Source organism: Panthera onca, chromosome C2 (assembly GCF_046562875.1).
Source record: "Panthera onca isolate mPanOnc1 chromosome C2, mPanOnc1 haplotype 2, whole genome shotgun sequence".
NCBI classification, from domain to species: Eukaryota; Metazoa; Chordata; class Mammalia; order Carnivora; family Felidae; genus Panthera; species Panthera onca.
In genome coordinates, this window is record NC_138347.1 from 157,112,470 (window position 1) to 157,136,444 (window position 23,975).

At 43.2% G+C, this 23,975-nt stretch overlaps 1 protein-coding gene and 1 long non-coding RNA gene across 34 annotated transcripts in view; one reads left to right on the forward strand and one right to left on the reverse strand.

Moving 5' to 3' along the window:
- The window catches only part of CLASP2 (cytoplasmic linker associated protein 2), a 180,418-nt gene extending 170,232 nt beyond the window's left edge, over positions 1–10,186 (reverse strand). For 12 of the 33 annotated variants that reach the window (XM_060638117.3, XM_060638111.3, XM_060638115.3 and 9 more), the window contains exon 1: positions 9,796–10,183. In XM_060638117.3, coding sequence (XP_060494100.1) covers positions 9,796–9,990 — 195 coding nt within the window. In that variant the 5' untranslated portion in view covers positions 9,991–10,183. Of the gene's footprint in view, positions 1–9,795 lie in introns of all 33 variants that reach the window. The other 21 variants (XM_060638098.3, XM_060638103.3, XM_060638099.3 and 18 more) reach the window with 4 other exon arrangements.
- LOC132682864 (uncharacterized) overlaps positions 1–23,975 on the forward strand; it is a 79,560-nt gene that overhangs the window by 53,193 nt on the left and 2,392 nt on the right. The gene's annotated exons all lie outside the window — the stretch shown is intronic.

Sequence of the window (23,975 nt, forward strand, 5' to 3'; positions counted from 1 at the left end):
AGGTCTCCTGAGGCAAGGGAAATAAAAGCAAAGAAGCTATTGGGACTACAGCTAAATAAAAAGTTTCTGCACAGTGAAAGCTCCACTTCTAATTCTAGTTCTGCTGCTGTCTCTACCACATCTGAGGTTACTTTCTCCACTGAACCCCTGAAAGTCATCAGTTTCTTCCAAACTCCTGTTTATGTCGATAGTCTGACCTCTTTCCAGGAATCACGAATGTTCTTAATGGCATCTAGAATGGCGAATCTTTTCCAGGTTTGTTCAATTTATTCTGCCCCGCTCCATCACAGGAATCACTACCTATGGCAGCTACAACCTTGTAATATGTATTTCTTAAATAAGACTTTAAAATTACTCCTTGATCCATGGGCTGTAGCACGGATATGGTGTTAGCAGGCACAAAACCGACATTAATTCTTACTGCACAGCTCCATTGTAGCTCTTGGGTACCGGTGCATTGTCATGATCCATAATATTTTGAAAGGAATCTTTTTTCCTTCAATAGTTCTCAGCAGTGGCTTCAAATATTCAGGAAACCGTGTAAACAGATGGGCTGTCCTTCCGGCGTTGCTGTTTCGCTTACAGAGCACAAGGAGAGTGGATTTAACACAATGCTTAAGGGTCTCAGGATTTTCACAATGATGCGAGCACTGGCCTCGACTCAAAGTCACCAGCTACATTAGCCCGAACAAGAGAGTCACCCTGTCCTCCGAAGCCAGGCACCGATTTCTCCTCTGCAGCCGTCAAAGTCCTAGGTGGCGTCTCCTTCCTGATGCAAGGCTGCTCCGTCCACACTGGAAATCCGCTGTTTAGGCAGCTACCTTCGGGGGTCGCCCCAGCTGGGTCCTCTGAGGAACGCTTTGGGACTCCCGTGCTGCCTGTGCTACTTTGCTACCTGTAGGTGACGGAGACGGCTCCTTTCCTTCAACTTCACGAGCCAACTTCCGTGGCTTCCTCACCAATCTCGGGCTTCACGGAATTGAAGAGAGTTAGGGCCCCGCTCCGGATGAGGCTTTGGCTTAAGGGAGCGTTGTGGCTGCTCTGGTCTCCTCTCCAGACCACCGAAACTAGGTCCAGATCGGCCATGAAGCCGTTCTGCTTTCTTACCATTCATGCTCAGTTTCCTTCGAGCACCTTTCCTTTGCAGTCCCAAGTTGGCCGCGTGCCACAAGAGGCCTAGCTTCTGGCCTGTCTTGGCTTTTGACTTGCCTTCCTGAGCTTAATCACCGCTAGCTTTGGATTCAGTGTCAGACCCACGCAACGCCTTCTTTCACTTGAACACGTAGAAGCCGTTGTGGAGCTATTAATTGGCCTCATTTCAACACGGCTGTGTGTCCAGGAACAGGGAGGTCTGGGGGGAAGGAGAGAGACGGGGAGCAGCTGCTCAGTGGAGCAGTCAGCACCACTGCGTGTAGAGACTGAGTTGGCCTTCTCAGATGGGCGTGGTTCGTGGTGCTCCCTAACAATTACGATAGAGCAATTGTAACATCTGAACGTACTGACCACAGACCATCATGACATACTGTAACCAGAAAAGTCTGAAATATTGCCAGGATTTACCAAAATGTGATACACAGATAACAAAGTGACCAAGTGCCACTGGGAAAATGGCAGCAGTAGACACGTTTCATGCCCGGTTACCGCAAACCTTCAACTTGCACAATAAAGCAAAGCACAACAAAATCAGGGATGCCCGCCTTTCTATTACAAACTATGCCAATGAAATAGAAGTGGAGGCCGGGGCGGGCGCCTGGGTGGCTCAGTGGGTTAAACATCAGACTCGATTCTGCTCAGATTATGACCTCACGGTCGTGAGATCTGCGTGAGGCTCTGTGCTGAACGTGGAGCCTGCCTAGGACTCTCTCTTCCTCCCCCTCCGCCTTCCACCTCCCTTCAAAATAACTAAATAAACGTTTTTTAAAAAAGGACTAAATGGGAAGTTTCTCTGTACAAAGCATCCTAGTTAATAGGTGACAGAATGACAATTAGAATATCACTGTACAAGCCCTAACGAGTGAAGAGATCTAAGCACCGAACATTGATGATTGTTAACATCATAAAAAGATACTGGCAGACCTTATGTGCCTTCTCAACATTATGTGCCTCCTGAGGGGGGAAGAAAAATAAAGGTTGAAACTGATCAAGCTTTAGGTCCAACTACCAACTTATAGTAAAATACAGAGGAACTAACACTACAGGAGTGAAATCAGCAAAATCACAACTTGTGAAACTCCACAAATAAAGTCCAAGAATTTTTTAAAAGAATCTTGAAAAAGAATTTTTAACAGAGGTAGAAACAAACTCAGAGACTTAATAAACACGTTAACTGAGGGATGGCCTCCCAAAGGTGTTCACATCCTAACCTCCAGGACCTTACGCGGTAAAAAGAACTTTAAAGGTGTGGTAAAGATCTTAAAACGGGGAAATTACTCTGGATTATCCTGGGCCCAATATATCACAAGATCCCACACGAGAGAGAGGCGGGAGGTTAAGCAGAGATGTGGGTACAAAACCGGCAGTCAGAAAGATCTGAAGGTGCAGGGCCCCAGGGTGGCTCAGCACTGAGGTATCTGTTAAGATCTTTTGCTCATTGTAAAAATCGGATTGTTCATTTTCTTATTGTTGGCTTTTGAGAATTCTTTATTTCGGGGGCGCCTGGGTGGCTCAGTCGGTCGAGTGTCCGACTTCAGCTCAGGTCACGATGTCACAGTCCGTGGGTTCGCGCCCCGCGTCGGGCTCTGTGATGACAGCTCGGAGCCTGGAGCCGGCTTCGGATTCTGTGTCTCCCTCTCTCTCTGCCCCTCCACCACTCCTGCTCTGTCTCTCAAAAATAAAAACATTTTTAAAAAATAAAAAAAATAAACAAAACCCACAAAGATTTGAAGGTGCTATACTGCTGGCTTTGAAGATGGAAGAAGGGGCCATAAGCTAAGAAATGGCATGCAATTTCCAGAATCTGGAAAACTCTCTCCTCTGAGTTCTCCAGAAGAATACAGTCTTGCTGAAACCGTGATTTTTATCCCAATAAAATCCATTCCGTACCTCTCACCTTCAAAACTCTAAGAAAATGAATGTACTATATGTTGCTTTAGGCTACTAAGTGTGTAGTAATTTGTTACAGCAGCAACAGGAAACTAATGTATTAAACATGATGTGGAAATCTTATTTGGATCCTGATTTTTCTTATAATAACGAATTTAAAAATTTGTATGACTTTTTTTTTTTTAATGTTTATTTACTTTTGAGGCAGAGAGAGACAGAGCACGAATGGGGGAGGGACAGAGACAGAGGGAGACACAGAATCCGAAGCAGGCTCCAGGCCCCGAGCTGTCAGCACACAGCCTGACGCGGGGCTCAAACCCACAAAATGTGAGAATATGACCTGAGCCAAAGTCACATGCTCAACAGACTGAGCCACCCAGGCGCCCCGTATGATGTTTTTGAAAATTAGAAATTTGACCCTGCATATTTAATACCAAGGAATTAGCTTTTTACATGTGTTAATGGTAGTGAGGTTATGGTAACAATTTTTTTTCAAGAACACTTATCTTTGAGACACTAACTAGAAAGTCTTAATGATGAAACACTGTATCTGTGATTGATGACTAAGTAACGAGCATAATTAGCCATGGACTGGTGTTGTGGGTGGGTCTATTTATTCTGTCTACCTTTAGATATGTTAAAAATCCTTCATAGCTAAACGTTAAAAATTACAGTAAGTGTGATTGCTCACGGTGAAATTGTTCTTGAAACAAAGGACAATTCAAGGCCCACACTCTTTCACTCAACCTCATCCTAAGAGTCTTAGCCAAATGCACCCAAACCAAGCAAAACTAAATAAATGGAAAGAAGAAGCAAAACTATCATTATGGTCTGGATTTTACAGTAGTCCCTACTCATCCCCAGTTTCGCTTTCTATAGCCTCAGTTACCCAAGGTCGGCTGTGATTTGGAAGCAGATAATTCTCATCAGAAGGTCAACAGTAGCCTAACACAATGCCACACGATTACAACGCCCACATCATTAACCTCCCTTCATCTCATCACTTTATTATCGCACATCATCACAGGAAGGGAGAGTACGGTACAAGGAGATTTTAAGAGAGACCACATTCACGTAACTTTTATTGTATTATGTTGTTATAAATGTTCTGTTTTATTATTAATGTTAATCTTTTATGGTGCCTAACATAAATTAAACTTTACCATAGACATGTATTTACATGGAAAAACACAGTAGATACAGGTTCTAGCTGCCGTTTCTGGCATCTGCTGGGAGTCTTGGAAACAGATTCCTCATGGATGAGAAGGGACTACCATATGTACAGAAAACCTAAAAGAATCCACAAATTGCAGAAAAAAAAATGTTCTGAATTATAAGTAGGCTGGCCATAAAAAGTAATACACAAAATGCCATTTCATTTCAATATATCAGAAAGCAAAAATATAAACATATATTAAATATATAAATACAAAAGCATAACAATAAAATGTTACAAATATGAAAGCAAAATAACATTTTTAACAGGTAAAAAAACAGAAACTCTAAAAATCAAATTTGGAGCTAAGACCAAGCTTAAATTTTAGGGTGTTTTAAAGTCACAAAACTGAGGGCCGCGGGTGGCTCAGTTGGCTAAGTGTTCGAGTTTGGCTCAGGTCATGATCTCACAGTTTGTGAGATCGAGCCCCTGCATCAAGCTCTGCGGAGCCTGCTTGGGATTCTCTGTCTCCCTCTCTCTCTGCCCCTCCCCTGCTTGCTCACTCTGTCTCAAAATACATAAACATCTAAAAAAATTTTTTAAATTTTAAGTGAAATCAGTTAGAGGTTTTGTGTTTTTCTCCATCTTCCTTCAGTTGCACTGGTACAGATGTGGGATACGCAGAGTTCAATTAACCAGAACTGCACTTTATCAAATGAGGACCATGAAATAAGTGTGAAGAGGGAGAAGAGAATTAAGAACGAATGTCAGATATCTGGATTGGAGTGATCAAACTCTTTAAGACGGAATACTCAAGGAAAATAAGGTTCGGGATTTGGAGTTCCAGAAGATCACCATCAGCAACAGTAATGCCACTTGTCAAGTCTGAACCAGCAGCAACCACACACCTGAACTATGTGGCAGCATTTACAGCAAGAATATGCATTGGTACAGCCACCTAACTACCATTATGTCTTCATGGGTCGTCAGGCTGGGACATTTCCAGATCGACATCTACTTTATCTCATCACAAATTACATAGAATTTTCCTCTTTTAGTACAGTTAGGACATTACTGGGACTTTGAAAAATTATGTGTACTAGGTATTACGTATAAATTTTATTTCAGGATTATAAGGGAGACATTAAAAGAGGGCACTGAATCCCATGGGTTCAGAATCACTGCCTTACTCAACTTTCATGCACATATACAAGGTGACAACATAAAAGGACAGTTACAGTAAAAAAATAAAAAACCTGGACATTCTTTAAGTAAAAAGAACAGGCAAGATCCATATATAAATAGCTAGATCTCAACTTTTATTTAAGCAACCTAAGAAATGGTATGTTTTAAGAAATTGATAGTTTATAAGAAATACAATCAAGGTGAGGCTGATATTGGAAAGGATCCTTCAAACGGCAAAGGGGCTGTGGTTTTGGATTCTGAAAATACTTGAAATCTTAGCACATTACTTAGCTGAGCACTACATGGTTATGATATAAATGCTATTTATTTCTCCATTTTTTGGGGTCAACTTACTGTTATAGTTGCAGATAAACAATACAAAAAAGTAGAGCTGACAAATGATAGGATACTCAAGAGTCAGGTTACAGAAAGGCAGAAAAGGAGGAGGAAAACCTTAACCTTCCCTAGGTTCAAGTACCCCTCGACCAATTCACCAAGTGTATGACGGGTGCTCAAGAAAGGCAATGACGCGGGGCGCCTGGGTGGCTCGGTCGGTTAAGCATCCGACTTCGGCTCAGGTCATGATCTCACGGTCTGTTCGAGTTTGAGCCCCACGTCGGGCTCTGTGCTGACAGCTCAGAGCCTGGAGCCTGTTTCAGATTCTGTGTCTCCCTCTCTCTCTGCCCCTCCCCTGTTCATGCTCTGTCTCTCTCTGTCTCAAAAATAAATAAACATTAAAATTAAAAAAAAAAAAAAGAAAGGCAATGATGCTTAATTCTTCTTTCTGGACCCAAAGGAGGTCCCACTGGCTCTATCCCCAAACTGCATCTCAAAATCCTCCCCTTTCCAACACCGCTGTGCCACCAACCAGTCTCAGCCGCCTCCTTGCTTCTTCTGGTGCGCCTCTACAGCCCACGCGCGGCAAGGAAGCCACCCCTCCACTGACTTAGAGTAACCCTACAGGGCCCTTTCCACCTGCCGCCTCAATTTCATCTTTCTTAACACCTCTCGCTTGTAAACTCTAGCCATGTTGTCCTTCTTTATCTTCCTCGCAGAACTAGGGCCTACACATTTGCAGTTTCCTCTGTCTAAACCATTCTTCACTCCTACATTTATTTCATGTCTGTACGCAATTTTCACCTCACTTTCTCGACTACCCCCAACTAGTCTCATCTTAGCCTCATTCCATCCACATCAGTTGATTACAATCACTTGTTACCTGACATTATCTACATTGTATACCCTTCTGCCTTTTTTTTTAATGTTTTATTTATTTTTGAGACAGAGAGAGACAGAGCATGAGCAGGGGAGGGGCAGAGACAGAGGGAGACACAGAACCCGAAGCAGGCTCCAGGCTCCGAGCTGTCAGCAGAGAACCCGATGTGGGGCTCAAACTCACAGACCGCGAGATCATGACCTGAGCCGAAGTCAGATGCTCAACCGACTGAGCCACCCAGGCACCACCCCCCTTCTGCCTTTCTCTTTCTAATGGGATCTCCATAAGGGCAAGGATCTGACTTTCCCATGTGGGTTTTTTTGTTTGTTTGTTTTTTAATGTTTCTTTATTTTTGAGACAGGCAAAAACAGAATATGATCAGGGGAGGGGCAGAGAGGGAGACACAGAATCCGAAGCAGGCTCCAGGCTCTGAGCTGTCAGCACAGAGCCCGACGCAGAGTTCAAACTCATGAGATGGTAACCTGAGCCAAACACTCAACCAGCTGAGCCACCCATGTGCCCCAATGACCATCTATTTAAAATTCCAACACTTGAGGGGCGCCTGGGTGGCTCATTCGGTTAAGCGTCCGACTTCGGCTCAGGTCATGATCTCACAGCCCGTGGGTTCGAGCCCCGCGTCGGGCTCTGGGCTGACAGCTCAGAGCCTGGAGCCTGTTTCAGATTCTGTGTCTCCCTCTCTCTGTGACCCTCCCCCGTTCATGCTCTGTCTCTCTCTGTCTCAAAAATAAATAAACGTTAAAAAAAAAAAATTTTAATTCCAATACTTGAAAGCAATTTGACAATAAATTTCATATATTGAAAAAAAAAATTCCAACACCTGCATCCTGCCCAACACTATTCCCTTCCTGCTGTTTTCTCTGAAGCACTTACCACCATCTAGCATACTGTAGATTTTACTTACCTTGTTTGTTCCCTGCCTCCACTAGAACCTAAGTCCACAGAGGAAAGGATTTCTTTCTCCACTACTGTATCTGAAGTGCCTGAAGAGTGCCTGCTTGTAGTTGGTCCTCAATAAATATCCAAATGAAGTTAAATGAATGAGCTTTGCTAGTTTTCCTCACAGCGGGATCCTCAGGATCTAGACCACCACCCAGGATACAGCACATCACTCAAATTTATGGAAGTCATGATGGCTGTTAAGACGAATTGTAAAGTACTATCAAATCTGAAGAAAATTAGAACTTGCTCAGCATAATTTGAAATTTAAATACAATTCTCTATTTGTGTGTAGGTTCAAAAAATTCCACGATATGCTTTTTTTCAAAAGAGTCAAATAGGTTTTATTGTATCTTGGGTAAAAAATGACGACCTAGTTTGGTAACTTACTTTATAAAACTCAAATAAGAAACAAAGCCCAATGCCCTCTAACAATGCAGCATTCAGTAGAAAGAAGAGAACTAAGGATTCGGGAAGGAGAAAGGAGAATTGATGAATTGATGTCCTTAAGGAGGCAAGAGACCACGGAAGCGAGAAAGACCCTTCTTTCATGTAACAGAGCAGGTGGCAGAATGTATGGGCGTAGCTACAAGGGAGTGTGTGGCTAAGGTCGTGGAAGCCTGTGGCAGTTATCTTCTGATTGTGGAAACTGTCTCAAGCTACAGCATCTAGTAAGGAGCATAGACAGAATGGTGAAGAGATGAGAGCCTGCGTCAGATCCTGGATACATTCTAGTTCTTATGGACCAGCTGAAAGGAAAACACAGCACTGAGTGCAAGTAGTGCATAAAGACATTAAAGAAAAATCGGGCTACTGTGGAAGATGGTACATCTGAGGGGTGAAAGGGCCCAAAGCCAACTCACCACGGTCTGCGTAGGTGACACCCTTCGCTGGGAAGGGAAGAAGCAAGCCCTACCAAAGAGCTGACTTTTTCTACAAGAGCCTATGTTACAACATGAAATCAATTCTCTTGAGTGGGTATATGCCTTGACACGGTGAGTAAAGTTAGGTGGTTTCTCCCAAATGGTACTGATATATCAAATGTTAACTTTTCCTGAAGTTCTACAAAAGAATGACGAGCTAGTATGCAACAGAGCATCAAACTGGTTAATTGTCAAACGGCTTATTATCCTTGTAAAAGTCAACCCCTTCCAAAACTCATGTTTAAGCTTCACCATTAAATCTGCACAGTAGTGGAGTCTGTCTTTCTACTCTCTGAGAATAAAGCTTTCAAAGTATAGCCTATTTGCAGGGTTGTAAGTATAAATTACTTAGGAGAATCACTGCGTCCAGAGTTGAACTCGCATTTCAAAGCAACACTGCCACCAGAAGACTCGAAAGAAAAATAACTGCTAAAAACTACGGTACGGGCTCATTACAGAATTACCTGGTCTCTCAACGTGGCTACATTACAGCCCACCTCCTACCAGCTCTTCAAAAACACTCATTCCTGCTTGTACAATTTTTTCTCGGCATCAGCTAACCTGCTGAGACACAGGTTTCGAATCCGAGTCGGCCCTCAACTACGGTAAAAGGAGTTAACAGCATTTAACTGCTTTCCGTCCACAATAAATGAAAAACAAACACCTAATGCCCTGGGGTCAGCATCTTTGTATTAGACTTAACAGTAAACTTAATCAGGCACCTGATTAAGCTCTAAAGATGCTTTTAGAGACAAAGAGCACAACCTTGCAGGCTCAAAATTTATTTTAAAAAAAAGCAATAAAGAAAAGAAACAAGATTAAGCAGGCTAAACAATCACTAAATAAGGGAGATTGATTTAACACACTCTTTTGAACTTAAAAATATCGTATCCCAATGTCCTCCGTCTCCAAGTAGCGGTGACACAGGGACGTACAAATGCAAAAAGTCTTCGAGCGCTTTGTGTATGCAAATCACCAATGAGTTTGAAACAGGAGGCGAAACGCTGTGTCCTGACGCCAAGTAACTCCGCATCGAGTCGCGGAATCGCTGAATTTGTCACTCTTCACAACCGGGGGAAAACTCGGTCGCGGTGGGAACGAAGCCCCCGGCTCGGGGGCGCGCCCAGGGACCCCCCGCCCCCCCCCCCCCCCCCCCCCGCCGACCCCCGAGCCCACAGGCTTCCCTTCCCGTTCCCGGGGCGGTTCGGAGGCGCCAGGCGCACCCCGGGGGGCTCGCCCGGCGGGACGCGCACGTCCGGGATTAAAGGGCCGGCCCGGGAGGGCGTGCCCGGCCCCGCCGCGCCGCCGCCGCTTACCCGGTAGTTGCTCGAGCCCACCCAGCCGGTGAGCGCGTCGATCGTCTTGCCCAGGCGGCCCAGGTCCTCCTCCAGGTCCGGGATGGCGCCGGGGGCGCCCAGATGGAGCAGCAGCTCCTGGCCGACCTGCAGGCGGCCGCCGACGTCCTTCTGCTGCACCTGGGCGCTGAAGTACTCCATGCCGCGGGGCTCCATGGCCGCCCGCCCGGCCGCCCGCCCGCGGGGGACCAAGTTGCGCCGAGCGCCGCCCCGCCGCCGGTGCGGCTCCCCGCCGCTACGGGCCGGCCGACGCGCGGCTCGCGGGGCGCGGCGGGCCGCGGGAGCAGCGCCAGGCGCCGGGCGGCCCCCAAACTAGTCAAACTCGGCGCCCCCCGCCACCCAGCCCGCTTTAGAGGCCGCGGCCGCCGGCTACGTCAGCACGCGCGTGACGTCGGCGCGACGCCGGCGAGCGCCCGCCTCCCCCGCCCGCGACTTCGCCGCGGCGGCTCCCGCCGGCCCTGCCGCGGGTAGCGGGGGCCCCCGGCGGGAGCTGGGGGCCCGGCCCGGCCCGGCCCGGCCCGGCCTCTCCCTGGAGGCTGGCCGTGGCCCGGCGGCCGCGGCATCTTCGTCCCCGCCTGTAAAACAGAGGTCGCTTCTTGGAATCAACGCCGGGGAAAGTTCCTGGCCCTTGGAAAGCCCCCTTCCCGGTCCGGCGCACTTCCTCTTAAAAAAGCTCCGTGACCCCTGCTCCCAGCCACCTGCATCGGTTGGGCCACCGTGTAGTTTGTTTGTTTGTTTGTTTGTTTGTTTGTTTGTTTTTAACTCCGGTTTAATTTACGTGGAATAAAATACACCTATTTGAAGTGTGCCGTCCATGAGTTTTGGCGGATTCAGCCACCAGGGTAACCGCAGCACCGGCAGAGAATAGCGCCCTTCCATCCCTGCACTCCCAGGCAGTTCTCATCCGGTTTCTATCACTTTACCGTAGTTTTACCCGTCCTTTGACGTCACACAACTTCTCATCCCCTGTACTCGTTTGAGCCAGCCTTCCTTCTCTTAGCACGATGTCCTGAGTCTCACCCAGGACCGCTGGTGTGCCCGTAGGCCCTCCTTATGCACAGTAGTAGCCCACCGTATGGAAGCAGTACAATTGTGGACCCGTTCACTACAGGTATTTGCAGCTTTTGAATGATTATGAAGACAGCGGCTATAACCATCAGCAGTTCTGTGCAAGTCGTTGTGTGGACGCGTGTTTTCGTTTCTCTCGGGTAAATACCGAGGACTGGAATCACTAGGCTTTCGGAGAAGTATGTACTTCACCGTTGTCCAAAGTGGCTGGACCACATTACACTCTCACCGGCAGCGCTTGAAGTTCCAATTGCTGCGCATTCTCCACGATATTTAGTAAGGTAAGGGTTATTGATTTGAGCCGTTTTAGTGAGTGTGCAGCGGTCCCTAATATATTCTCAATGCACAATGTATTTATCTTCCTGCCAGTCACTTCCAACCACAATTTAGTAATTATTTGTGTAATATCTGGGTAGTACACAAAAAGCTCCAAGATAATTTGTGTTTTCCCTAGGATGCGGCTTGGCAAATAATGGAGGCTCAAAATTTAAGGTGAACAAGTGAATGAATCCAAGGAAAATTGTCATGTTGATAATTGAAATGTTCATAAAAACAAAATAATAACAGTGACAACAATAATAATACATGCTCTAACTTCTATTCTTGTTTTTTTTTTTTTTTAATGTTTATTTATTTATTTTCCGAGAGCGAGCAAGCAGGAGGGGGAGGGCAGAGAGAGAGGAAAAGAGAGAATCCCAAGCAGGCTCCGTGCTGTCAGCGCAGAGCCCGATAAGGGGCTCGATCCCACAAGCCGAGAGATCGTGACCTGAGCCAAAATCAAGACTCAGACGCTTAACCGACTGAGCCACCCAGGTGACTCCAGTGGGTTTTTTCTTCCATATTTGTGTTTCACGTTGTATTTTAAAGTCTCTTTCATCAACAAGTGCTATAATTTCCCTGAAACTGGAGCGCAATGAAGTCAACTGTGGTAACTATTCCTCAGGTGCCTAAAGGTTCTATTCATGAAGGTTGCAGAAGAACGTTAAGAGGATCCTGTCCACAAGAAGTTTATACTCTATTTGCCGGTGACCAGGTGTAGTGCATGGTGTGGAAAAAGTTAAAATGTAGGAGCCCTGGAGTCCAGGTTCAGAAGTGACTGCTGCTCTCAGCCTTCCATTCACCTTTCTGAACTCAGAGATCACACTAGATGGTCTTTAAGTAACAAGAAAACTAAATCGTCTTCAAGTTATAAGATAATACAATGGCATTTGAATAACCCTGGAAGTACCTGTAAAATGCTTAGTAAACACTGGTTACTATTACCCATATATACCTGTGTACATTTTATTAGTTCATCAACAAATACCTTCTGAGCACTTGTTACCTGCTAAATACGGTGCCAGATTCAACAGATACAAAATTCATTTAGATCTGGTCTCCACCCTCCACAAACTCAGAGACAAAAAAAATCAAAGATCCTAGGATGCTATGTTGGGATAAGCAATGTGTTTTTGGAAACCTAGATGACAGGTTCCTTATCTAGATGGCACTGAGAATGGGAGTACGAGAGTTACAAATCAGGGAAGGCTTCCTGGAACAGGTTATATTTTAATTGAGATTTGAGGATACACAGGAATTAGCTAATTAAAGAAGTGGTTTCCTGGGGAATAGTTTATCTACAAATTTAGTCTGACTGTTGTAACATTTGTTATTACATACCTACTACAAAATCTACATATTCCTCTATATTACTGTTACCTATCCTAGGTTAAACATCTTTAGAACAAAGTTAGTTCACAGCACTTAGTATCTCAGTCACTTTTTCACATACCCCTAGACCAAAAGGAATACCTAAGAAATACCACCTACTATGTAGTAAGATCCAAACAACTTAATGAATATTCATATCCTAAGACCTTAGTAGGCATATGAAAAATAATACACAAAAAAATGGAGAAAAATACGTTTTTATTTCATTTTTAAATAACCCCACTTAGGTACTAATGAGATCTCTTTACCTCTTGGTCACTGCAATTTCTCAAACCTTGGATTCAGATGGGATTTTGCTATCTTCTACCTGTTGTACACAGATTTCCACGTAGCATTTACTTTTCGTCACAGCAACCACAGAAAACAGTCTTGCAAAGATATGACATCAATGAAAGAAATGTACCATAATTTAATGCTGAAACTGCAAACTTCCTGGAGCCAGTACAGTTCATGCCTTGTCTGACAGATGCCAAGTTTCACTGTTTCCCTTTAAAATTTAAAATATCCCAGGGGGCGCCTGGGTGGCTCAGTCGGTTAACCGTCCAACTTCACTTCGGCTCAGGTCATCATTTCACAGCTCGTGGGCTCAAGCCCCGCATAGAGCTCTGTGCTGACAGCTCAGAGCCTGGAGCCCGCTTTGGATTCTGTGTCTCCCTCTCTCTGCTCCTCCCCCACTCGTGCCCTGTCTCTCTCTCAAAAATAATAAATAAACATAAAATAAAATCGTCCTGGACTGCTCTAGGTGGGTTTGCTGCTGTACCCTGAGATGCCTGAGTACACAGTTTAGGAAACTTGGCAGACAGATCCCTGCCAATACCCAAGTTATCAGAAAGACAACAGGAAACACAAAAAGCAGCTCATGTAGGAAGAAGGCCTGGGTCCAATGAGAACTGGGCTTCACAAAGGCTGTTGCCTGAAGAGCTCAGCTTGACTTCTGTCTTTTAATCCTCCAAGAACTCCTGTATGGAAGGTATTGAATCCCCATTTCAGAGACAAGAAAGCTGAGGCTCAGAAGCTAAATCTCCAGGCTTGCTCATGATTTCAGATCCATGATTAAAACCTAGGATGTCTGTCTTCTGTTGTCTCCCAGATAGATAATCCTAGAGGAAAGAAAATGAAAAAGAAAATTTTGGAATTAACTACCAAAATAATAACATTCCTCGTATAACATAGATTTCCTTTGAATATCTATATAGTATTTCCACTTAGATCTACCTTTCTCTGAATTACTGTTAAAAAGAAAAGGAAAGGATAAGGAGATGAAGAAAATGGGTAGCACTCTTAGGAAAAAAACAGTGTAGGAAACATCTACATTCTTTCGTAATCAGTCACTAAAATGTATCTGGGAGCACAACTCTATTTTTAACTGGCAACAAGACTGAAATAGATCATTTAAATACAGGAGACTGACTTCCCGGCCCATTTGTTCATTATTTGTGATGATAGTGGAAACTCTGAGCAGACTTTGTTATGACATTGGACTTTATTTTCCATTTGAGGGCCAAGAGACAAATCACTGCTAGTTTGAAACCATACTTCACCAAAAATCCATCAAGTAGGGCACTGTGTTAAATACTAGAGTGGGAGGGGGCACTGGATGTAGATCACATCCTTCCTCAGGGGTTAAGTATGTACACAAATGTTCAGAGTAGCTTTATTCATAATTGCCTGTACTGGAAACACCCCAAGTGTCTACCAGCTGGCAACCGGATAACTGTGGTATGGCCATACAGTGGAATTCTACAAAGCAATAGAAAACAGACTACTCGTCCATTCAACAATGAGGATGAGTCTCAAAAACCCTATGCTGAGCACAAGACACAAAACAGGGATTCTATTTATGGGAAGTCCTAATACAGGGAAAACTTACCAATGGTAACGGAAGTTATCACAAAGAATGGGAGTCAGTGGGTATCGAGTAGGAGGGAACATTCTGCTTCCTGATCTGAATGGTGATTAGAGCAGAGAATGCATAGGTAACAATTCAGCAAGCTGTGCACTTAAGATTAGTACATGGTGCATTTGCAATGTATATGTTATAACTAATGAAAATGAGAAAAAAGATTAGGAACAAAGGATTACAAGGAAAATAAGGAATAAAAAAGGGACAAAAAGGAAAATATGGTCTATTGCAGTGTTATTCACTAGAAATATGATATACGTGTGATCATAAAATAAACGCAGTTAAAAATTTTCTAGTAGTCACATTTTAAAAAGGAAAAAGAAATGTGAAGTTATATTTAGAATATACGAATTACATTTCATAATATCTTATGTGGTAATATTTTTAAGTGACATTTAATAAGGTTATAGGTGACAATCTTTTTAAAGGTTATATTGAATAATTTTATAATATTTAACAATATCTTATTAAGGTTCAAATAATTTAAATTTGTTATCAAAATTAAAATCATTAATAAAACATTTTACATATTAGATGGTGCAGGTCTATTGAAAGCAGCACCAATTTAGAAGGAGAGAACAGATATTCTGATATTATTAGCTGGGTAAATAAAGTGATCTATTGATGTCTCTGAGCTTCAGTGTTTCATTTTATTTAATTAAATTAATTTATTTATTTATTTAAAATTTTTTAATGTTTATTTATTTTTGAGAAAGAGAGAGAGAGAGAGACAGAGCACGAGTGGGGGAGGGGCAGCGAGAGGGACACACAGAATCCGAAGCAGGCTCCGGGCTCTGAGCAGGCAGCACACAAACTGGGAGATCATGACCTGAGCCAAAGATGGACCATTAACTGACTGAGCCACGCAGGCACCCCCCGTGTTTTGTTTAAATAAAGGGGATTAACAATGATTATTGGGAGAGATACTCCTCCATGAGCCCCACGGGTCCTGTTGGGTATGCCAACAATGCAAGGCCTTGACCACTCTGTACTTGGGCTACTGCTCCGGGTGATGTCTGCAGCAAGCAGCCTTGAGGGATGAAATAATGTCTCCCTCCAGGACAAAGAACAGTCTTGCTTAGTGCCTGCTATAAAATGAAGAATTGCCAACCTCTGGGTCTCTCCTGTAACTCAACCTCAACCCTCATGAGATTTGAGAGGCGAAGGGGAATCATTGCAAACATGAAGCTCTTGTAACTTACTGTGCAATGGGTAAGAAGTTTCTGGTCTCTGACCCAGGAGTCTGTGAAACAGCAACAGGCTAAGTTCATAACTGGTAAGTAGGGCAAAGTCAAATCCCATCACCAGCACCAAAGACTTTTTGTTTCTTTTTGGTAAAGATCAAATTAAATCCATTAGGAGGTGAAAAAGCTTCATAAATGTAGCAAATACATTTGAATATATGTACTCATAGATTGCTCTGGAAATTAATAATTGATGAAATAGACCTACCTGTCTGGGCACCACTTGCTGTAAACTTATTTCTGTGAGTAAATGTTTTCTCATTGGTTTCTGATGTAAAAAACTCAAAGGTGGGTTCCCAGTGAGTGGAATGCTTTGCTGAAGAAGGGGGCTGGGAGTTAAAGTGGGCATCGGGTAGAAGGTGCACTGAGGGTTGTGGATTTGCTGTGACCCTGCCTACCAGGAGGGCTCTGCCCAGCTCTGTACCACCAATGGCGTCAATTTTCCTAACTTCCCACTATGTCCCTGAGGTGCAGAAAGACTTATTTATGTAACCCTTCAACTGGGAAATACCTTCGAGTCTCCTACCATTTTTAAGAATTTGACTTAAGCTCTATAGACAATAACACAAATCCAGAAGGCACTTAAATTCTCCTAGAATTCGACTCCAAACTCCCAATGTCGGAAATGTATGTTACAATGCTAAATGTGGGGAATGGTCATAAAAAGGGTACGGTCCAAGGTAGGAAAAGGTAACTCTTATATGGCAGATTTAAGAGAAGTTTTTTGATATATGAGCAAATGAGGTGAATGGGAGTATGAGCATGATTTCAGCAAGGAGAAGCAGAGAAGGAATCCCAAGAGATAAGAAAGAATTTGGATGCAGAGGCAGGAAATGACAGCCTGAGCTTAGTAATTGTGGCCAGGCCAGTTCAGCTGGTTCCTTGGGACCTACGTGGGGGAGTTCTTGTCGGAATTTGTAAGCCCCGAAAAGGTTTTGTCGCATGTATTCAGAAAGGAAAATAAATAATATACCACTTTTCCATGGTAGTCAGTATCTTGTTTTCCATAAAAACCTGGAAAAATAGACAGTTTTATGTGCAATGAATGATTGGAAAATTTGGTGCTTTGATGTTACCAGGGATTTCTGTCAAACGTGTCAAAGATGGATTAGATCATGGTAAAAAAGACCATTGCGGAGCCTGGGTGGCTCAGTCAGTTAAGCTTCTGACTTCAGCTCAGGTCATGATCTTGCAGTTTGTGAGTTTGAGCCCTACTTCGGGCTCTGTGCTGACAGCTCAGAGCCTGGAGCCTGCTTGGGATTCTGTGTCTCCTTCTCTCTCTGCCCTTCCCCCACGCACGCCCTGTCTCTCTCTCAAAAATAAATAAACATAACAACAACAAAAAAAAGACCATGAAAATATCACCAAGAGCCACAGCATTAGTGTGCAATTTCTTGCCCCATCTGCAAGGATCCGCCCAGCTGGTATTTGCAAAAATAAATTCCTCAACAAATAGAAGACTGTTAAAAAAAATGTCACGACAGAAAAATTATCCAGTAACTCCCATAAAATCAATTCCTGCCTAGTTGCCTGTGATGGATGTTTTACTCCAAATGGCATGTTCCTATTTCATTTAGTGGTGAGTTTTCTGATAAGAAAAAAGTACTAAAAAATTTGTGTTTTGAAACTTTGGTTTCTGTCTCATTTTCTGTATTAGTTACCTATTGCTGAGTAACAAATTGCCCCAATCTTAATAATGTAGAACAATGACACATAGTTATGATCTTACAGGTTCTGGTGGGCCAGGAATTTGAGATTGGCTTAGCTGGAGGGTTTTGGCTCAGGTTCTTGCATGACGCCGCAAGATGTCAGCCAGGCTGCATCATCATCCAGAGACTTGACCTGTGTTGGAGGCTCTCTTTCACATGGTTTTTGGCCAAAGTTCCTCGTCTCCTGAATTTCTCCACAGGGCTGCTTGGCTGTCTTTATGACAAAGCAGCAGACATCCTTCAAGGTTGAGTGATCCAAGGCCACAGATAAAGTCTCAATGTCTTTTACGACCTAAAATCAGAAGTCAGACACCATCATTTACACAATTGTCTTATGATTCACACAAGTCATTGTGGGAAGGTACTAAACTAGGGCTCCAAGCCTTCATCAGAGGCAAGGATGGGGACCATTTTGGAGGCTGACTGCCACACTATCTTTATAATACTTTTTAAATATTGAAAATTGTATTTTCAAATAGAAATAGAATCAATGGTTAAAAGCAGTAAGGTATTTATTTATTTATTTTGAGAGAGAGAGAATGTGTATTGAGGGGCAGAGGGGCAGAGAGAGAGGGAGGGAGAGTATTAAAAGGAGTAAATTTCAGTTATAAGTTTGAAACAGTGAGAATAGAAGCCATTCAGGAAAACCTGAAATTACTGATGTTACTGACAGTCAGAACTACCCAAATCTCCCTATAATTATTTTGACAGTGATACATTCCAAACACCATTTTAATAAACTGAAGTTCATCTAAAATGTGTACAGGATATAATCAGATGTTAACTTTAATACAAATTTCCATTACTGTGGATGTGTGAATAAGCCTATAGGTTGGTACCTCCAGTGTTTGAGAAAAATGAACAGTAATTGCCTGAAACCATTTACATTTGAAGTGACGTTTAAAAATCATATTTGTAGGGTGCCTACAAATATTTGTAGCGTGTTGAGTTTGATAACTTCTTTGTAGATTTTGGGTACTAACCCTTTATCAGATATGTTGTTTATAAATATCTTCTCCCATTCTGTAGGCTGCCTTTTAGTTTTGCTGACTTGAATGAATCCTTTAAATGTCCACTTTACTGGGGCGCCTGGGTGGCTCAGTCGGTTAAGCGTCCGACTTCAGCTCAGGTCACGATCTCGCGGTCCGTGAGTTCGAGCCCCGCGTCAGGCTCTGGGCTGATGGCTCAGAGCCTGGAGCCTGCTTCCGATTCTGTGTCTCCCTCTCTCTCTGCCCCTCCGCTGTTCATGCTCTGTCTCTCTCTGTCTCAAAAATAAATAAATGTTAAAAAAAAAATTAAAAAAAAAACGTCCACTTTACTGATAAAGTTATCTTACAAAGTTGAGTTAATTTTCATTTTAAAAGCTAGCCTCTCAAATGATAATGAGAAAGTTATTCTACTATTTTCAGTGCACATGACAAGGCTGCTAAGTGAAAATAAAATCTGAATTGTATGAGAATTCATGGTGGAACTATGTTGTTTAAGACTCTTGGTTCACTTACATCAGATTTAAAAGACTGGCATAAATAAAAATTGTCAGGTTTTTTTTTTCCCCACTAAAAAAACATTACTTGGCAAGTATTCTAAGATAACAAGGGAGCTGGAATGATCAGAAATGAGTTTGGTCTGCCAATAAACCACAGGCAATTAGATTCTTGGCGCATTGTGGTCACCATAGATCTGGTCTGCCTAGCACCGTCTCCCATCCATTTTTGGATGATGCGGTGGTGGGACTAACTGTCCTGCTATGTATGCCCCACCCAGTTTTATCACTTGAAGTTCTGGGTACGGGAAACCCCACAGCCTTGGGAACATGGGAAGAATTTGTCACTCCAGGGGTATGGGATATGGAGTGCTGAGAGGCCGACAATCAAACTGCCACGGGCATGGCATTCAGTCAAGTTTTGATCAATCACTGCATCCCACCCACATGGCCAGTGATTAAGCGAGAAATGAATTTGAACAAAGCTGGTCTGTCTCTGGCACTTTCTTCTAGAGGTAAGAGGGAAATGAGCTCTTTTCAATTGTACAATTTACCGCGACCACCATCTTGATCGCCGTGTGGAAACACCCTGCCCCAGAAATGGAGAACCAAAGCCCTGATCATTGGACTCCTAGACAGAGGCACAGATAAAGCCATCTGCAACCCTGGACTTTAAACTTACTAAGCTATGGAGTCCCTTTTCCGTGTCAGCTGGCTTGAGTTGAGTTTCTATTGCTTGCAATCCTAAGAATAGTGACACTACAACCTGTTAGCATGAAGACAGATTTATTAAAATTTTAAGCAACAGTAGTCCGAAAATGTACTGTTCTACCTCTTTGTCAGCATTCAGGGCATTTCTACTCAATGATTATGCCACATAGCTCCTAAAGCAGTTAAAAAAGTATATCCATACATTTTTAACTGTCTGGATTTGAGAAATATTGTGACACCTGTAGCGAAAAGAAATCGCCTGATAGGAACTGTCAGGTCTCTGCTATTCAGTCTAATTATCCAAAATTCGTACTTGATGCGATAGCTCATGTCAGTTAACCAAGCAAACAGTAGGAAGAATCTTTTGAAAACTTTCCTGATGGCGAGAAATGGAAAATGTGTCCTAAGTTAAAATAGGTATGACCACATAATGGATTAGAATGTAAAGCTGACATAAAATCTTAGGTGCCTATAATTCAAGGATACTTCTTACTTGTGCCTAGTTGCCTCAGTTTGTACATCCTGGGGCACACATTCATTTTCCTGTGTAATTAGGAAAGGCATTTCTGTAAAAAAACCCAAAAACTTAGTGAAGTCTCATAATGGAAATGGGGAGCCATAAAAATCTTTGGAAAATCTAGAGATATGACCAAAACTACAGCAGTAGCGAAGATGAGCTGGAAAGAGAGGAGGTTAGAAATGAGATCCCTTAGGAGTTCAATGCAATTGTCTAGACAATAAATATGACAGTCTCAATAAAGAAAAATGATTTCTTGCTCTGGGTTTCACCTCACCAATGCAAAGCACCCATCATACAAGGCAAAGTACATATGAAATACCAAAGTCAACTTATATAGAGTTCTTTAGTTAGCAAATTTTTGGATAGCATTTAAGAGCCAGGTGCTGTTTTAAGCACGTTACATATATTGGCTCATTGAGTTTCCATAACAAACTTATGAAGTAGGTACTGTTAATATCCCCATTGTACAGGTGGGGATACAAATACTAAGGGAGATTAAGTAACTTGATCATGTTCACCCAGCTAATAAATGGCTTAGCCACAATGTGAATCCAGATAATCTGACCCCAAATCCTTTCACCCCAACTGCAATGCTCCGCTCATTTTTTGGAGGGAAACTGTTAATTGAGTGCTGCTACTCAAAATATACAGTTTAAAGCATTATTTTGAGAGCAAAAATGTGAACAGGAGAGTAAAGAGGTACTTTGTGGCCCTGAATCATTCAGAACGTGTGGAAAGGAATTTGATCCACATACAAAAAATTGCTAAGCACAGCAAACCATCTCTGAGGTTGTAAGATTAGCTCCACCTCAATTGATACTTAGGCAAAAATCAATCAATCAATCAATCAATCAATAAAAAATGGGGCTCCTGAGTGACCGAGTTGCTTAAGCATCTTGATTTTGGCTCAGGTCATGGTCTCACAGTTGTGAGATCGAGCCCCTGCACTGGGCTCCGTGCTGAGTGTGGACCCTGCTTAAAATTCTCTCCCTCTTCCTCTGCGCCTCCCCAACTCTCTCTCCTAAATAAATAAATAAATAAATAAATAAAAATTTAAAAATAAAAACAAAAATATAAAAACCTGTGTTTATCAAGGTAAACTTCTCAATATATGCAGAATATCTCTAGAGATCTATATTGTATCCATATTGGAAAATATGAATACATCTATCATGTTTTGTGTTGTCACTCAGGAAGAGGTAAAGTGAAAGGCATTTTAGTTGTCTTCCCGCTTGTGGCGGCAGTGACAATGTTGAGGTTTTCAGAACACTGAAGTCAGCTCAGTTACTGAAAGACTACACAGCTAACAAATAATGATGAACGATGGAAGGAAATTCACAACTGTAAACACTAGTGAAGCTGGAAAATCTGTTAAGAAAAAAAACACAACAGGTTGCTTAAAAAAAAAGAGCAATTTATGCCAAATAAATGATCACTTTTCTAAAGTGAGAGAGGGAGGTAAATGTAATTAATTTGACAAATCAGTTTAACGAACGTCACAGATATAACATGAGCACTATATTACGAAATCTGCTCCTGGGAGTTTTCTAAGCAGTTCACATACATGTCTTTGGTCATTTAATTCTCATGGAAACCCTATAAGGTTTGATTACTATCATCCTGCTTCCATAGATGAATGAATTGAAGCACAGAGAAGAAAAGTCACATAACAAATATGCCCGGGAAAGGAGATTCAAAACTCTCAGCTCCGACACCTACAGACAGCTCTATACATTCAGCTCGGCATTCTGTCCCCACACTTTTCCCTGGCAATGAGAGTTGCTGTGGGGTTGAGACCCCAAGAACAAGCTGCAACCAAAGAGGTTCAGGAATTGGTAGATAAAGACCCTAGCTTCCGTGCCTCTCTGTGAGACAATCCCAAACGTTCTTCACAGACCTCGGAGGGACTGAACCCCAATTACCCCCAGTAGTAACTCGCTCATTAAAGTTCCCTTTCCTGGCTGTCTTCCTTCCAGGTCTCACTCTCACCACCCTTCCAGGGATTTCTTTCTTTCTTTGTTTCTTTCTTTCTTTCTTTCTTTCTTTCTTTCTTTCTTTCTTTCTTCTTTCTTTTTTTAAGTCCATTTTTATTTATTTTGGGGGAGATAGAGAGCAAGCAGGGGATGGACAGAGAGAGAGGGAGACAGAATCCCAAGCAGGCTCTGCACCATCAGGGCAGAGACCTAAGTGGGGCTTGAACACACGAACCATGTGATCGTGGCCCGAGCCAAAAATCAAGAGTCAGACACTTAACCAACTGAGCCACCCAGGTGCCTCCGGGGGTCACTTTCTGAATCAACTACTTGCACCCAAATCCTTGCCTTTGGAAAAACCCAGACTAAGACAAAACCCAAGCCAGTCTGCCCTCGGCTCCCAGCCTCTGCACATCTATGTGTTCTAAGAGCTGGTTGTCATCATAGTCCCTCTCGGAGAGAGTACACACTCATTGCCACAATGACTATATCTGTATCTCATACCCCAGGTCCCCAAAAACTCGTCCCCGGGAAAGAGAGGCCCAGGCCGGTAACCACGACTGTCCCAAGAGCTGGACCATTTTTTCTGAACCCTGAGTCTCTGATAACAGATTCTCTGGTGCCTGCTTCTCAACCCTTCCCCTCAACCAGAGCTGCACTTTGCCTTGGCCTCAGCTGTTCGTTCCTGCTTAGCCCCGCCAGGCTCCACTATGGCTCCCACAGATCCAGCTCCAGAAAAGACCTGCCTCTCCACTTCTCTTCTCACCGCACACCGTCCCAACCTCACCTTCTCAGGTGCAGTTGTCAGTGTCACTTCTCAGGTGTCGCTGCATTAATTCATGCTAAGAAAACTGCAGTTTTGCCCCATATTCTTTTGTAGCATCAGTGCCAATATCAACCCCGCGAACAAGGCAATATTGTCTTAGTATTATTATGAAAATAATGGACTCACTTTGAGAACGATGGCACCAGAATATCTAGAGTGGGTTTAGTTGTGGCCTCCCAAAAGATATGGCCGTGTCCTAACCCTAGAAACTGTGAATGTGACCTTATTTGGAGAAAGGGTCTTTGAAAAACATAATGAAGGATGTCAAGGTGAGTTCATCTTGGATCATCATTAGTGTTTCCAGCCTGAGCTCAGAACATGAGGTGCCACATCTGTTTGACACCCCAGTTAGGGGGAACCATGTCAAGGCGGTCACAAGGCCGCACAGCTTTAATATCCTATATTAACTTACTGTGCATTTGGCAATCAACAGTCAGCCTAAGTCCACAAAGCCTGACTTTTTCTTTTAGGTATCTGTGTATCTGAAGTAATTGATAAGGAAATCATTTTTTTTTTTAAGTTTATGTATTTATGTTGAGAGAGACAATCCCAAGCAGGCTTCACGGTCAGTGCAGAGGCTGAGGCAGGGCCTGAACTCACGAACTGTGAGATCGTGACCTGAGCTGAAATCAAGAGTGGGACGCTTAACCAACTGAGCCGCCCAGGCACCTTGATGAGGAAACCATTCTGTCTTTATTTTCCTAATGTGTCACTCAGATTTTTGATAGTCGTGAGAATCTCACTCCAAGAGTAGAGAACTACATCTTCCATCTTAAATTATTGCAACAACCTCCTTAAGAAATTATTCCCTGGTATTATGGAATGAATGTGTCCCTCAAAACTCTTAGGTTGAAGTTCAATGTGGTGGTGTTAGGAGGTGGGGGTTGGGGGAGATAATTATGTTTAAATGAGGCCGTGAACATAGGGTCTCCATGATGGGATTAGTTCTTTCTCTCTTCTCTCTCTCTCTCTCTCTCTCTCCCTCCCTCCCTCC